Source organism: Myxine glutinosa, chromosome 11 (genome assembly GCF_964187855.1).
Source record: "Myxine glutinosa chromosome 11, kmMyxGlut1.1, whole genome shotgun sequence".
NCBI lineage: Eukaryota > Metazoa > Chordata > Myxini > Myxiniformes > Myxinidae > Myxine > Myxine glutinosa.
The window spans coordinates 85,336,042-85,352,883 of record NC_136271.1 but is presented as its reverse complement, the minus strand read 5'-3'; the positions used below and the strand labels follow the sequence as shown (position 1 = coordinate 85,352,883).

Here is a 16,842-nt window from a genome sequence, read left to right as displayed (position 1 = left end):
ATATATGCACTCTTCATTCTCATCTTTCTTCCTAACTCTTACTCGGACAAGCAAATCCCCTATGCCATCCATAATGGTACACTCTATCCATACACCACATCCTCCCTTCCGTGAATGTTCCACGGGTTTCGGCTAGTAACTAATATTATGCTATTATCGTTAGTTTTGTTACTAGAAGCGGCCTTGGAAAAACACTATGATAAAGCCAACTTAACATGGATATACGCCTCAACATTGATGGCAATGGCGGGGAAAACTTGCTCAGGGGAGAAAACCCCCTTGAGGAGGGCGGCAAATGAATGCGCTCCAACCTTCATTGTGTAACCCTTAGTCACCCTGTCAAGTTTGGTTGAGATTGGATAAGTAACGATGGAATGTATCGCGGTCAAAAAATCATCAGACAGACAGACAGATGCAAAATTGCGTATTTTAGGATGATGTCCTTTGTATTAGCTCTTGCATGAGCCTCGACATAAAATCTGAAAAAAACCTGGATCTTCACCATTGAGTGGTTGGGCCAGTAATGATATCTCAAAAAGTTATGGACGGATTCGGACAAATGCCCCTAATTTGCATAAGCAAATAAACCTGACCAAGTGCTTGCTCTTCATGCAAAAAAACAGCGAAGCAAAGACAGCAAGTCGCTATTTATTATCCCTTCTACTGATAAGTTTCTCTCCCTCTCCCTCTCCCTCTCCCTCTCCCTCCCGTTTGTGGTGGGCATGGCGTCATGGCGGCTGTGAGCAACTGCTCTGTGTTTTGGTGAGTCCGTTGTGAGTTTTTCCCCCTCTCCTGCACCCCCTCCCTCTCCTTTTCCATCCTGTGTGCTTCGGCATTGTGTTTTCATCCGTTCTGCACCCTTGTCTTCGAGAGAGAGAGGATTGAGAGCGAGCCCATTTTGGGTGCGGCCTACTGGCTTTGACGACGCTTTGTAAGCCATTTTTGTGCTTATAATGCACGTTTATTATTTACTTTAGTTCGATTATTTAGGTTTGATACCTTCTTGTCCGGTTCGGACAGGGGGGGGGGGGGGGGGGGAATTTCGCTGGTATGGCGAATACACGCTCTCGTTACGAGACGTTCGAAAATTTAATGCGTAAGCATGCATTCGCATGTGTTCCGCCCGAAGGAGCTCCTACTGAGGACATTATCCTTGCCGTGGGATCCATCATAGGAGACGGTAATGTTCGTGCGGCATCACGAATGAACCAGAAATTTGTTGTCTTCGTGTCAAGAAAAACTCGTTCATGACGTCGTTAGTACCGGTCTAACCATAAAAGGGGGTCATTATATTACGGTATCCCCTATGGATACGCCAGCGACCAAGATAACAATATCCAACGTCCCACCGTTTATGCCAGGCGAGAAACTCCTATCCGTTCTGTCTCGTTACGGTAAAATTGTCTCCCGAATCTCAATGATTCTGCTCGGGTGTCGCAGCGATCGTGTCAAACACGTAATGAGCTTTCGGAGACAAGTGTACATGATTCTCCCGGATCGCGGAGCCGATACAGGTTTAAATATATCCTTTAAAGTATCGTTGGATGATCGGGAATACCACATGTATGCTTCCTCAGCCTCCTTAACATGCTTCAATTGTGGAGAATTCGGACACGTTAAAAGATTCTGTCCTAGGGCCTCTTGTCCGAAGTGTGGTGAACCGGGACATAACGAAAGGGTTTGTAAAAAGGCCAATCCCTCCACCGCGCCTTCTGACACCCCGACCATGGTCGCTGACACCCGGACCGTATCTCCTGTTACCCCTACCGTACCTTCCGTCACCCGGACCGTATCTCCTGTCACCCCTACCGTACCTTCCGTCACCCGGACCGTACCCTCTGACACCCTGACCGCACCTTCGGACACCCCGACCGTACCTTCTGACACCCCGACCGTACCTTCTGACACCCCGACCGTACCTTCTGACACCCCGACCGTACCTTCTGACACCCCGACCGTACCTTCTGACACCCCGACCGTACTTTCTGACACCCCGACCGTACCCTTTGACCCCCCGACCGTACCTTCTGACACCCCGACCGTACCTTCTGACACCCCGACCGTACCTTCTGACACCCCGACCGTACCTTCTGACACCCCGACCGTACCTTCTGACACCCCGACCGTACCTTCTGACACCCCGACTGAGTCGTCTGTCACACCGGTGCTTTCCGATTCCAATGTGATGACACCCACCGATGTGACTGACACAACTAGCATTGCCCCCTTTCCCGAACCCATGAACGAAGAATAATCCATAGTGTATGCTAAAAAGCGAAGAGCACCAGCGCCAAGCCATTTCGCTGGTGCTGCAAAAAGGCGGTCATGGGCGGCACCATTTCCGGTGCACATGTGTCCGAGTGTCCCTCTGACATTCCCTCACTAACTGAGTACATGAATACCGTTGTCAATGACACCAGCGAGTCTCATTATGTAAATGAGCCGAAAAATAAAATTTGTACCTCTCACCTGGAAGTTTCCGAGTGCGAAACCTCCAGTGAAAGTATTACCATGAAAGTATTACCAGCTGGGAAATGTTTTTTCCGCTTGCCCCCCCCTTTAAATACCGAGCAGACTAAGGATTCAATAAATGTTCCCACTGTACAAACGGGGCCGGTAAATCTGAGTTTGCTGGGATCTCAAACCCAAGCTCCGACCCCAGATACAAATATCCACCAAAGTGTTAACGAGTGCTCTCGGGAACACCTTGGGAAACTTGTGAAGGTGCCTCCAGACAAGACCGCGGGGGCAGCGGGTAATACCCCAGATCCTGACGACATGTTATCTGACGTGTCTGAGTCCGAAGATGACATTGAGGCAACCGCGCTGTCACAAGCGATGACAGGTCACTCGCAGGTATCCCCTCAACTCATTTTTACCTTCCTTAACGAAACGTATCGTCACCGCAACATTGCCATTAAAGACTATTTCCCTGACTTGGCTGCATTCATTTGCACTGCAAAGTCAATAATCAAAGCGCGTGAGGATTTTGACCTGACGAAATCTCAATTCCACAGGTTAAGAAAGTTTGTTACCCGAGCAGGTACGGAGTGTTCCCAAGCACAGGGCGATTTCATTACCACGGAATGAAAAACATTTCCTTTGCGACCTTAAACATGAATGGTGGGGGTGCAAGTCACCTCCGTCAGGCCCAAGTCAAAAACGTGTTTGATCGTAAAAAGGCAAATGTTCTTTTACTGCAAGAGACCCACATCACACCTAACGTGGAACATGACTGGTGCCAAACTTTCAAAGGGCAATGCTATTTTAGCAATCTGTCAGCCTCATCTGCTGGGGTTGGGTTTTTTCTAAAGCCAGGTCTAGCTTTTGAGTCTTGTAATTTTCAGGAAGTCATAAAAGGCCGGCTTATTTCCCTTCAGCTTGCACATCAAAACTTCCGCTGTACCATTTTCAATGTGTACGCACCTAGTGAGAGCAGGGACTGAAAGGCCTTCTTCACCTCCATGGTAAACCACCTGAAATCAGTTGATCTCGACCAATGTGTGTGCATTGGTGGTGACTTTAATTGCACCTTTGACCCTTCGAAGGACAGAAACTCTGCAGAACCCCACCCCGAGTCCCATGCGGACCTATCCCGTTTCTTTAAGACGGCCGGTCTACTGGATGTTTGGCGATTGCATCACCCCAACATAGTCCCGTATACCTGGTGTCGATGTGCCAATGGCCGGGTGTCTTCGGTAAGACTCGACCGCTGGTACATTAATGTACCCTTTAGGAACGTCGCGGCCTCTTCAGGTTGTTTTCCGTCATTGTTTTCAGACCACCATATGGTAACCTTAGATCTTTCTTTTCCTCGACCCACATGCAGAAATAGTTACTGGAAGTTTAACGTTAAACTTTTAGAAGATAGTTTATTTACAGACTCCTTTCGTGATTTCTGGGCTGAAATTAGTACTAAAAAATCCTCTTTCTCCTCAATTAGTCTCTGGTGGGATAACCTAAAGGCCCAAATTCGAGTATTTTGTCAACAATTTAATTCGCACTGTACCAATGTAAAACATATCACGATGGCTTGCTTGGAAGCAGACATCTTAAGGTTAGAGGGCAAGTTGGCCAATGAGAGCAACCCAATGAACTATCGGTTGCTACTCGAGAAGAAGGCCCAATTAAGGGATTTGATCCATGAAAAAGCAGCGGGCACACTAGTTAGGCTAAGAATACAGAATATAAAGGTTTCAGATACCCCAACTAAGGCTTTCTTTCACCTAGAAACTGTAGAGAAACCAGCACGACTTATATCTTCGGTTTTGGACCCGGGGGGAACATCCTAACAAATCCGAGTGATATAAGATTAAATGTAATCGATTTCTTTTCTGAACTTTTCAAGGCCAAAACAGTTTCTCACGAAATGATGAATGTTTTGACCTCTCATCTTCCTTCTGTGGCTGAGGCCCAACGTCTGGAACTGGATGCTCCAATTACCCTTCCAGAGCTAACCGGTGCACTTGCTGAGATGGAGTCGGGAAAGGCCCCTGGCATCGATGGCCTACCGGCCGAATTTCTTTCGGCATTCTGGGACATTTTGGGCCCAGAGCTGCTCAATGTTCTGGATGCATCTCTTTTATCCAGAGAATTACCGCTCAGTTTTAGAAGAGCAGTACTCTGCCTGCTACCCAAGACTGGCGATCTCCGACACCTGTCAAACTGGCGTCCGATCTCTTTGTTGTGCACGGATTACAAACTGTTTTCCAAGGTCCTTGCGAACCGGTTGAAGACAGTTATTGGGGACCTGGTGTCACCTGATCAAAGTTGCGGCATCCCTGGCAGATCCATCTATGACAACATATTCCTAGTCAGAGATTTGTTAACTGGTAAATGTGTCAAAGAGGATTTTGGATTGGTGTTTCTTGACCTTGCAAAGGCCTTTGATAGCATTGATCATGAGTTTTTGTGTCATGTGTTACAACCTTGCGGGCTCGGCACTAATTTTAGAGCCTACATAGCTTTGTTATATGCAAACATCTCCAGCTTGATCAAAGTTAACAACGAATTTTGCCCACCCATAAAGGTTCAGAGAGGGGTAAGGCAAGGTTGTCCACTTTCAGGTCTATTATTTGCCCTCGCCTTGGAGCCCCTCTTAATCGCCCTCAGAAAGGATATCCCTGGACTTGTCCTTTCTCCAGGACACCCACCTTTGACCCTGTCAGCTTATGCCGACGACCTTTGTGTCATTATAAAAAGAAAATGCGACAGTGACGCCATGGCAAAGTGTTTGTCGGACTTCAACCTTGCCTCATCATTAAGGTGTAATTGAGGGAAAAGCAAGGCTCTGTGGATCCCCTTTCCAAAAAATGACTTACCTATGCCACCGTTATTACCACCACCTCCCCTTCCTGCAGAGCTAGTGTGGGCAAACGATGGCATCAAGTATTTGGGCGTCTTCCTCGGTCCTCAGTATGCCCAGAACAATTGGGACAGGATCATTGACCAGGTAGATGGGCGTTTGAGCCGATGGAAAAGAGCTCTACCCCACCTTTCCTATAAGGGTCGCGCGCTAGTTGTCAACAACTTCGTCACTACCCTTTTGTGGCACCGGTTCATCTGCCTGCAACCACCGGAGGTTTTGCTCCAAGCTATCCAGAGGAAACTGGTGGATTTTGTTTGGGGAGGCTACCACTGGCTTCGACCCAGCGCCATATGTTGTCCCTCGGCCGAGGGTGGTCATGGCCTAGTCGATGTGAAATGCCGCCTGTTGGCCTTCCGGCTCCGCTCCATCCAACGCTTGCTTTATGCAGAACACCTACCAGGAAAGCCCTTAGCCTGCTCCATTCTTCAACAAGCTGGGAGGCTCGGATACGGACATGAACTTTTCCTGACCAACCTTCAACACGTCGAAACATCTCTGCTCCCAGTCTTTTATCAGAGCCTCTTGAATGCCTGGCAGGGCGTTTCGATAAGTCGCCAAACAGACTCGTATGGCACTAACATGTATGCACACGAGCCTTTATTTTTCAACCCACTTTTCCCCGATATCCCGAGGAGTCGCGACTTCTACCAGCATTTTATAGTGGCCAACATCCTGAAAGTGTGTCATCTCCGGCACGACTCTGGACAGGGATGGAAGCCTGCGAACGAGCTGGCGGACCTAACAGGTGTTCGGTCCAGGAGGCAAATCGGGAACATACTAAGAGCGGTGATCCGAAGGGGCCACCAGCTCGGCCTACATTGGACGCAGAGGTTGAGCCCACAGTCCCAAAATTAGGTGTCGCTTTTACCCCAAACGAGCTGCCCCCCATGAGCGCAGGGTCACCCCCCTTCCATGATATGAGCAGCAAGAGTATTTATAGGTCTTGTGTGAAACTTCTTCTTGGGGACCCACCTCTAGCTGGGGTTACCCGGTGGAAAGGACTCTTGCCTCCCGGTCCCCCCTCTGAGCCTTTATGGGATACAATGTATGCTGGACTTATTTCTAAAAGAACAGGTGACCTTCAGTGGCGTTTGGCCCACTGGATTGTTCCTTCCAATGCTGTCATTCGTTTTTTTTCCCCCCATTTCCGGCTGTTGCCCCTTTTGTCCGGTGAGGGAAGATTTGTTTCATGCTTTCATTAATTGTGAAAGACTTTCTCCTTTGTTTCATTGGTTAAATTGTATTTCCCATAGATTGCGGGTTACCTTTTCTTTGAAAGCTTACATCTTTGGCTTTCCTCCCAAAAAGGGAACCACATCTATTGTATTCGGGTTCCTAACCGCTACCGCTAAACTGGCCGTATACCTGTCGCGGAAGGCGAAGCTGGGCGGCAGACCCATGCAAGAATGCAGTATTATGGTGTTTTTTAGTTCGTTGGTGTCAGCAAGGCTCAAGCTTGAATTTGGCTGTGTCCAAACTGCAAACGACCTTGCAAATTTTGTTGCGACCTGGTGTGTTGGAGGGATTTGTGAGGTCCAAGATAACAAATTGTTAATTTCTGTATAATACAGTGCGGGTGTTTCTTATACACTGTTCCATGCTTCTCCTTGCCGGCGTTTTTCTCCCCCTGGTCTTGACCTACTCTTTCTTTCTTAAGTCTCTCCTCAGGGTTGCAGATGCGATTGTAAATTTGTACATATAAAATTATGCCTAGTTTAGAAATTATGCCTAGATTTTCTCCTCGTGTTTTTTTTGGTATTTGCACCTTTTCTGTCGCTTGGTTTGCAGTGCACCGATTGTTTTTTCCTTCCGGGAGTGCTATGATTTTACTGATTTTCCTGGATGAATTGCTTTTGGTGGTACTCTTGTTTTATACTTTTATAATAAAAAGAGTTTAAAAGTCAAAGTCAGTCTCTCTCTCTCTCTCTCTCTCTCTCTCTCTCCCTCTCCCTCTCCCTCTCCCTCTCCCTCTCCCTCTCCCTCTCCCTCTCCGCGCTGTGTGTACTGTCATGGCGGCTTCCCGCTTCGTGTCGTGAGTGCTCTGTCTTGGTTGTTTTTCCTATCCCCCCTATTTTGCTCCTTAGTGTCCTTGTTTCTGTTTGTAAAGTTTCCTTGTGTTTCCCTTCTATGTTGAGACAAGAGAGAGAGCCATAGAGCACACTTATCGTGTAGGTTAAGGGTAATTGTCGTTTTTGGGTGGTTTCCTGTTCTTTTTTTTCCCAACTTATTTTTTTCACTTTAAACCTGTTTTATTTTAAACCTTTTTTTCTCGCTTATAATTTCTTAGTTTGTTTTGTTAACACTCCCTTTCCCTAAGCTGGGAAAGTCGGAGTGCATTACTAACTTCCTCTTCCTGAGATGGGAGGATGAGGTCGAGCCTCGTGTGTTCAAACATGGCGGCTGCTCACTCGCAGCGATATGCAGCTTTCGAGCAATTATCACGTGAGCAAGGTATTGTGTGTTCTCCACCGGAGGGTGTTTCAGTGGAAGCGATTGTTCTCGCGATCGGGAACATGATCGGGTTTGTTAAGGTACGTGTGGCGTCGTGTATGAAAAAACGAGTTGTCGTGTTTGTATCCAATGTAGAGCACGTTTCTCTCATCGTCCAACAAGGTTTGTCCCTCGACTCCGGACACTTTATTATGGTTTATCCCTTGGATACTCCTGCTCAGAAAGTGGTTATTTCAAATGTACCACCATTCCTGGATATCGATGCCATCCTTGCAGCGCTTCAGCGATATGGTCACTGTCTGTCTCCATTAATAATGCTCCCTTTGGGCTGTAAGGATGAACGTGTCAGTCACATGATGAGTTTCCGTAGACAGGTATTGATTGTTCTCAAAAAGGAATATTCCTCTTTGAATGTTGTTTTAAAATTCACTTCAAATGGTCGCGATTACCAAGTATACACCCTAAAGTGCTTTGGTTGTGGTGCTGTGGGACACATGTAACGGTTTTTCCATCTTCACAAGGAACAGCCTAACATGGTCAAAACGGGTAACAATGACTCTCAGACTAATGTTAACATTTCCCTCTCAACAAATGTGCAGGATAAACCAGATAAACAAGTGGATACGCCTAGAACCAATGGACAGCGCAAATGGGTTTGTTACCGTTTCCAAAGTTTAAAAACGTAAATCGGCTGTAAGAAGTGCGTCACCTTCTGGGAAAAGGCAAATCAATGAAAACTCCATCACTGGAATTTTAATATATGTCTGGTGTATTCAGCACCCTATGCAATTCAGCAATTTATGTCAATACTGTTATGCTTGACAAGATATTGAAATCTGATATCGTGCTTTCTCTTTTCTCTGATCATCTGGCTGTAACTTTGTCCTTTAAGCAGCAACATGGCAGTCCATATTAGAAGTTGAATGTTATGTTGCTGGAAAATGCTGCTTTTTGTGAAGCTTTCAAAGTGTTTTGGATTAGCCTCAAAGAAAGAAGGAATACTTTTGATAACCCGATGTTATGGTGGGACTACGCAAAGGCACAGATCGCTGTCTTGTGCCAACAGTTTAATTCCTTCTCATCTTTTAGTGTAAAAAGGGAGAGTTTTGCACTAGAAAAGGAAATAATGAGGTTACAAACTGATGTGGCAAATAACCCCAATAGAACAAATAATCATTTGCTATTGGAAAAGAAGACTCTAATAAATTAATCTAGTCGAATAGCAAGCAAAAGGTGCAATGGTCCGTCTACAGATGGATCAGCTATATAATTTAGATGCACCGACTAAATCTTTCTTCCAATTTGATAAAAAGACCCAATCAAAGGCAAATTGAAACCTTAAAGCTCCCAACTGGTAACACTGTGACGTCACAAGATAATATAAAGAGGGAGGTTTATAACTTATTTCCAGGCTTGTTTATGGCAAATGATGTTGACGATGACTCAATAAGTTATTTCACATCTGAATTACTGTTACGGATTCGGCCCTAATGATTGTTGTAATGATTATTGTTGTTGGTTCGAAGTATTCTGGTGATTGTGGTTGAAGGGAAAGGGTTATTATAGTTAAAAGATTTAAAAGCGCTCCTGGTAAAATGTGGCCGGAAATCCGGATCGTGACCGGAAGAGGTGGAGCGAGAAAGAAGAGGCGGTAGGAGATCGTGAAGAGACGTGGTTGTTTTAGCTCCGGACCGAGCGGTCGACGTACAGTGCGAGTGAACTTTGCGTCCTTGAAGGGAAGTTCGGGCGATAAGAGATATCGCCGGAGTGCGTGGAGCATGTGTCGTCGGGTATCCTCATTGAGGTTCCGGAGGATCCTGGCCTCAAAGCCCGGGTTCAAGTGAAAGCCGTCCGCCATCTTCGCCACGCGAGCAACCTGCAGTGAACCAGGTTTGGTCGTGTCGGCTGGGCATTATTCCCCGGTGGTTTGCCGGGGACGGCTGTGCCAGAAAGGGCACTTGAGAATTATACGGAGGCTCACGGATTGAACCGCAACGTGTATGTCGGAGCGTGTCTTTGTGAGGTTCCTTTCCACCGCTGTATTGCTGGGTGCTGAACAACGTGACCTCGGGGTCCCCTCGATCGACTACGCCTCAATTGACTTTGATCGGGCCTTGACTCCCCGATCGCGGGAACGCACAGAGACATTGGGACTTTGCCTTGGAGGGGGGGCAGAGACATTGGGGAGGTGCCATGAGTTTGGGGTTAAGGGGCTTGATAAGGTTATCATCGTAAGATTTGAAAGTAGGGGTGATTGCCCCCATTGTTGTATGGCTCTTTGTGTGTGATTTATAATATACTAGCAGAAGTACCCGGCATTGCCGGGGAGGGGAGGGGAGGGGGGAGGGGAGGGGAGGGGGGAGGGGAGGGGAATGGGGGGGAGGGGGAGAGGGGAGAAGAGGGGGGAAGGGGGAGGGGAAGGGGGGAGGGACCCGGCCGAAGTACCCGGCATTGCCGGGTGGGGGAGGGGAGGGGAACGGGGGGGGAGGGGAGAAGATGGGGGGAGGGGAGAAGGGAGGGGGGGAAAGGGAGGGGGAGGGGGTAGGGTGGAGGGGGATGGGGGAGGGGAAAATGGAGGGGGAGAGGGGGAAAGGGAGGGGGAGGGGGAAAAGGGAGGGGGAGGGGGAGGGGGAAAATGGAGGGGGAGGGGGAAAAGGGTGGGGAGAAGGGGAGGGGGAAGGGGAGGGCCAGTCAACAATGATGTTGCAGTTGTCATGGTCGGAGAGCAGCACAACAATCGCGACATAGTCCTGCATATTCGCAACAGCACGAAGTGGATTTTGGAGACTCACCGATCCTGTGACGTCCTCCAGTACCGGCGTTGCCGGGCGGGGGAAGGGAGACCCGTACATTCCCAACCCGTACATTCGCCCTCTCGACAAGCTCACTCGGACAAAAGCCTCGCACAAATTACACCGTGAAGGCCCAATGGTCATGTCTATGCCACAAATCACGGGCGCACTGAATTGAAAATATATAGAACGCTCATACTCCGTGAAAAGTGAAGCCGCCGTGTCGCCATCTTGGTCAGCACGACTCGACCAACTCGCTTCGGGGATCTCGTTTTGTGCGGCAAGAAACTGCTCCAATCGGTTACGGAAGGGTTGTGGAAAGACGTTTCACAGCTGTTTCAAAGACATTTAATTCATATCGCACAAAATCGATACAAAACACGATCGCATAAAAGGTGAAAAAACGTGTGACGTGTGACGGGATGGAACATCACGTGATCGCTCCGAGCGAATCAGTCTGGCGGCGGGAATGGAACATCACGTGATCGCTCTGAGCGAATCAGCGCGCTGCTCTGGAACCGGCTGAGATTAGCGGGTACTTCGCTGAAATGCGCTGAGGTAAATATGAATAAAAAATATGGATCGTCAAATATTTTGAGTTCGGCCATGTTCGTCCCAGGCTCAATGGCCATGTCTATGCCAAATATCAAGCACGTAAGCCTCTCCGTTTAGGAGTCTATCGGTAACATTACACACACACACACAAACTGTGTTTTATATATATAGATTATTGTTTGTTTATAACCTGGTGTGGTTGCATTATTGATTTGACTGTTTCATTTGCTGGTTCCATTGAGGGTTTCATTATTTGCTGGATTTCAACCAAGGATAACACATCTTTCTGCCGGGGACCCTCTCGGGGTTCGGAGGTCTACCGAGACCAGAGGTAAGGGGGGGACCCCGTAACACTTAACCATGCTAGGTGCTGCTCAAAGGGATCAGCTTGGCTCCTTACTTTCCTTGGAAGACCTTACACTTTCTCTTGCTTCTTTACCTTCTGGTAAATCTCCTGGATTGGACGGCCTCCCAATTGAGTTTTATAAATCCTTTTGGCCCTTGTTAGGCCCAGAACTATTGGAGGTCTTTACTCGTTCGTTACGTTGTGGTGACTTGCCAATGAGCTGCCGTAGAGCAGTAATTGGTTTATTACCTAAGAAAGGAGACCCTCAGCTCATTGATAATTATTGGTGTCTATCGTGGCTCGATGTCCGCTTGTCCGAGCAGAACTTGGGACAACGCCTTGAAAATATGAGCCGTTTTATTACGGAGCCGTTACACATGCGGGAAAACAGGAGGGCACGAAACTGGCCGGTTCCTTTCTCAAAATATAATCATCAGCTCATCCTGTTTATATACACAGGGGTTAGCGCAAAAAAAGATAAGACATCTCCGCTGGGAGCTTGCCCAGAGGGTTTGGGCACATGCCCATAGCATCACACCAATTCCCTCAAGGCTCACCCTTATCAGTTGCGGAGGCCATTACTCTAAAAAGGGAGGGAGAGTCGAGCATTCCTTTGTTCAATTCACAATGGGGAGAGTTATAAAATGCAAGTTGGCTTTGCAGAGGAGATACAATAACACACTTGAGAGAACATAGACCTACAGGCTGTTCTTAAAGGCTGCAAGGCAAAATTAAAATGGAAGTAAAATGAAATTACTTCGACATGTCGAATCCCTCTTCTAACTTCAGATTATAAAATATTTTCAAAAGTTTTAGCTCGACGCATCGCCCCCCTTCTAGAGTCTTTGATTCAAAGTGATCAGTCTTATTGTATCTCTCACTGACAGATACACAATAACATATTTTTATTAAGAGATCTTTGGGATGTGTGCAAAATAGAAAATGACTATTCTGGTTTGATTGTGCTTGACCAAGAGAAAGCTTTTGACCGTGTAAGTCATGTATATCTTTTCAAGGTCCTAGAGTGTTTTGGACTTGGTCCTATTTTTCTCTCCATGGTAAAACTGCTCTATAATGGCATTTCCTCAATGCTCAGAGTAAACTCTGAACTGGCTTCACCTGTAAAGGTTGGAAGGGGTATCCGTCAGGGATGTCCTTTATCCGGTATTCTGTACTCTTTAACCATTGAGCCTCTTTTAATCAAAGTGCGCAGCATCTTAACCGGATGCAGAAATTTGCTCACAAGGCCTGTGAAAGTCTCTGCATATGCTGACGATATTTGTGTCATCGTACATAATAGCGATGAGATCAAGAAACTGGTGGACTGCTTGGACTATTATGGTTCAGCTTCTTCAGTTTGGTAAACTGGAACAAGTGCCAGGCGATGTGTATGGGCCCATGCCAGCTGCCTATGCCTGTCCTTCCGAAACACCTCACCTGGTCCCTCAACGGAATGAAGTACCTTGGTGTTTTCATCGGTGATGCAGCAACACAAGCGAAAAATTGGGAGGGTATCGCTGACTCTCTCGAACAAAAGCTGCGGAAATGGAAAGGGTTGCTGGCTTTGCTTTCATACCGGGGACGAGTCCTGGTCATCAACAATCTAGCAGCATCCATACTGTGGCACAGAATCAAAGCCATTCCACCTCCTGAACACTTTCTGGTGAATATACAGAAGACAATAATAAACTTCTTCTGGAGTGGAAAACATTGGCTTCGTCCAGAGATCTTGAATCTTCCCTTAGAGGAAGGCGGACATGGTCTTGTGGACATCGTATGCAGGGCAATGGCATTTGGCATCGCCTCAATCTGGCGGCTTCTCTATGGCCATCAGACCTAGCCTGGAGGTCCACTGCTCTCCTCCGTCAAGCCGGCATGCTAGACTATTCATCTGGTCTATTTCTAATGAACATGAAATGTATTGATTTGTCCTTGCTTCCACCATTTTAAAATATAATTTTAAATGCTTGGCGTGTTTTCATGGTCGACCGTGATTATGTTTCTTATGCCAAAGATATGTTTTTCAGTGAACCTCTTTTCTACAACTCTCTTTTCAAAAGAATAAGAACGGAACGCTCCTTTGTTGATTATTTTGTTCAGAACGGTGTCCATCGCGTTGCTGATGTAATGATTGACAACAAGAGATGGTTAAGTGCTGCAGCACTTGCGAATAAAGTTGGCATGCGGTCTAACTGCATAATATCTGCTGTACTATGTGAAATACTTAACGTATACCGCAAAGTTAAGGTGCACTGGGAGCAATCTCCTCACACTGGTGATGGCCCAATTGTTTGTGAACCAAGCCTCTGTTTCCCAAATTTAGAACTCACCTACACTGTAATGAATTCTGGTACAATAATAAAATATTTACCAAAAATACGATTTTTACCTGCAGGTCTGGAAAATCGTGCAATATACCAGGCCTGCGTCAAAGCAATACGGCCCTCCTTAGGAACTTGGCAGACAAGGAAGTGGCACAATTGCTTGCCTGCAGAATACCCCTCCAACCTAACTGGAAAGCCTATTATCATGTACTTATTCCGAAGAAAACTGCCGACCTGTCGTGGAGGTTGGCACATTGGATATTACCCACCAATAAGCTCTTGCATGTTTTTTCTCCTGAAATATCTGGCCATTGTCCCTTCTGTGGTGTTCTTGAGACCTTGTCACATGCTTATGTTGAATGTGCACGCTTGATTCCTTTATTTGTTTTGCTTCATGAAATTAAGTGGGTAACATGCTATCCCCATCTGCTTGTAATTGTTTGTGGATTGACCCTTCAAGAGGTTTATTTCGCAAAGAGTAGGCCTGTGGGTCAGCACTCTGCCTCTCAAAGGCCTTGCTTGAATATATTCAAGTTCTCCAAAAATAAATCCTGCAACTGCCCGCCTATTAAATAGCTGAGCCCATTTGGTGAAACGTTGAATTATATGTTTTGAAAAATGGCTTTTGTGAGCTCATCTAGAATAGATGTTACAAACATTAATCTTTCATTAGAAATTCACTGTCACCTGAACAACAAACAGGAAGCAATATGAGTGAGAAACGAGCTTTGGCCATCATGTTCGATGACCCACTAGATGGTCTTGCAATTTGCACAATGTTCCAATTCTGTTCGTTCATAATTAAATAAAAGATGTGTTCATGTTGTTGAAAGGCCTCATGATACGATTTATCTTACCATATAAATGCATATTTTGTCTCTTGCAGGAATGACGTGCATGCAGCGTGATCTCATTCCTCTAGCAGCCAGCACTGTCCTCACACACCTGGTCAACCATCTTGGTCACTATCCACTTTGTTGCGGCCCAGCTGTTATTACAAGTCTACTGAGTGAGCACCATGAAAACCCATATGCGAGCTCATCTGAACTCTCAACCAAACTTTTTTACGGCCCAAACATGCAGTTTTTCATTCTGAACAAGAGGACACTACTCTCTTGCTTACAACTCCCGTCAACCCAAGGTGCCGTACCACCGGGCCTTTGCTCCGGTGCTTCACATGTCCGACTCATCACTCGGGACGTTTCTGGAAAATATGCATGGGATGCCACAGTTTTACATGGCTCAACGATGGCTTGCAAGCAACCACTTTTCAGTGTTGTGCACCCATCTCCAACCCCGACGGAGCCTGCAAAACAAGCTGACGCATCTCTAACCATGCCAGAGCCTGTAAAACAAGCTGACGCACCTTCAACCACACCGGAGCCCGTCAAGCAAGCTGAATCTATCGCTAATCAGGATGTTGAATCACTTGATTCCGGTGGTTTGTCCATGCTCTGTACAAAGTTCAGAGGATTAAGTGAGAATCTTCCAACATGTCAGTCGCTAGTCCATGGGCATGACGACCTGGATGCCCTCCTCCAGTACCTTGGCGCAACAAGCCCAGAGTGTCTGCAACGGGCCGGAATATATCTAAATGTTCCTGCACCACCTCCAGGCTGTTTTGCCGAGAAGCAGGAGAGTGATGTTCAAAACTCCGTGTTGGGTCAATGCTTGGAAGAGGAGAGGCATAATAAAGTACAAAATGGAGACAGAGTGACACGAGCAATACCTGAACATGAACCTTGTTCAACTGAGCCCGCTTCGAGCTCCCATTACTGCCGCTTGTTGCTTGGAAGTTTGGGCCTTCACTCTTGGGATCGCAGGTGTTTGTTCCTTCAGTTCTTCTTATTCATAAAGTTAGAAAGCTTGTTCATGTAACACTTTATAAAGGTTATCTTTACAGATTAACACAGAGTAATCCTTTTCGATATCATCTCGTAAGTTTTAGTTCATTCAGATGATCTTGAATTGTTTACTATTGTTACCCTCGCCAGAGGAGACGGTATTACATTTGAGTCCGTTTGTTTGTCTGTTTGTTTGTCTGTCTGTTTGTTTGTCTGTTTGTTTGTCTGTTTGTCCACACAGAATAAATATGATTTCCTCAGCAACCGTTGGTCCGATTGACAGGAAATTTTCACAATAGGTGCAACTCCACCTGAAGTGTTTTAATGATAATGATGACGTCATTTGTCACGTGGTTTGGCCGCCATCTTGGAAAAACCGAAAAACGTTGCACCTCTATATCTCCGAAACCGCTGAATAGAAAAAATTGAGACATGGCTCATTGTAAAGAACTCTCCATGGGGAATAAAATATGTTAATGATGATGTCATAGGTGCCTCCATTATGACGTCATAATTTGACAAGTACAAAACTTCATCCGATCAAGATGAAATTTCTTGAGCATTATCTTGGAATAAATGAGTTTAGAAAAAAAAATAATGATGACGTCATCAGTCACGTGGTTCGGCTGCTATATTTGTTTTAACACAAAAGCCTTAAAAACCACTGAAAATACATCCTGGCGAGGGTTTGGAATCTCTGCTCTTTTTCTTGTTTTGTTTTCCCTTGAATCGCTTCAAATAAATATTTTCTTGCTTTTCTATTGCAGGCTTGACGTTTCTAAACCTTCTCACACTTTGACTGTTATATTTGTTTCTTATTTTTTGCAGGAAAAGTTTTGACCTTTTGAACAAAAATGAAAAGTTGTTGAGAGAGTTAAAAAATTTGGATTCAAGGCAATGGTAAGGTGATTCCAAACACAGTACTTCATTGGAGTCGATGCTACTTCATTGCTGCAGTTTGGTGCAATCTTTTCTTATTTGCATTTGCAGTCGCGAGAAGCACAAGATTGCGGTGGTTTATGTCGCCGAAGGGCAAGAGGACAAGGTGTCTATCCTCTCCAATGACAGTGGAAGTCGGGCTTATGAAGATTTTATTGCAGGCCTCGGTTGGGAAGTACGTTCACTTGTGCCAAGTTTTTTTTTTTGTGGCTGTGTGATTACT

General features: G+C 46.2%; 1 protein-coding gene across 4 annotated transcripts in view; it reads left to right on the top strand.

Moving 5' to 3' along the window:
* Positions 1-16,842, top strand: part of LOC137416855 (ral GTPase-activating protein subunit alpha-1) — a 344,184-nt gene that overhangs the window by 261,870 nt on the left and 65,472 nt on the right. For all 4 annotated transcript variants that reach the window (XM_068102513.2, XM_068102512.2, XM_068102510.2 and 1 more), the window contains 3 exons: positions 14,723-15,659; positions 16,509-16,580; positions 16,671-16,794. In XM_068102513.2, the coding sequence (XP_067958614.2) occupies positions 14,723-15,659; positions 16,509-16,580; positions 16,671-16,794 (1,133 nt within the window). The remainder of the gene's footprint in view (positions 1-14,722; positions 15,660-16,508; positions 16,581-16,670; positions 16,795-16,842) is intronic.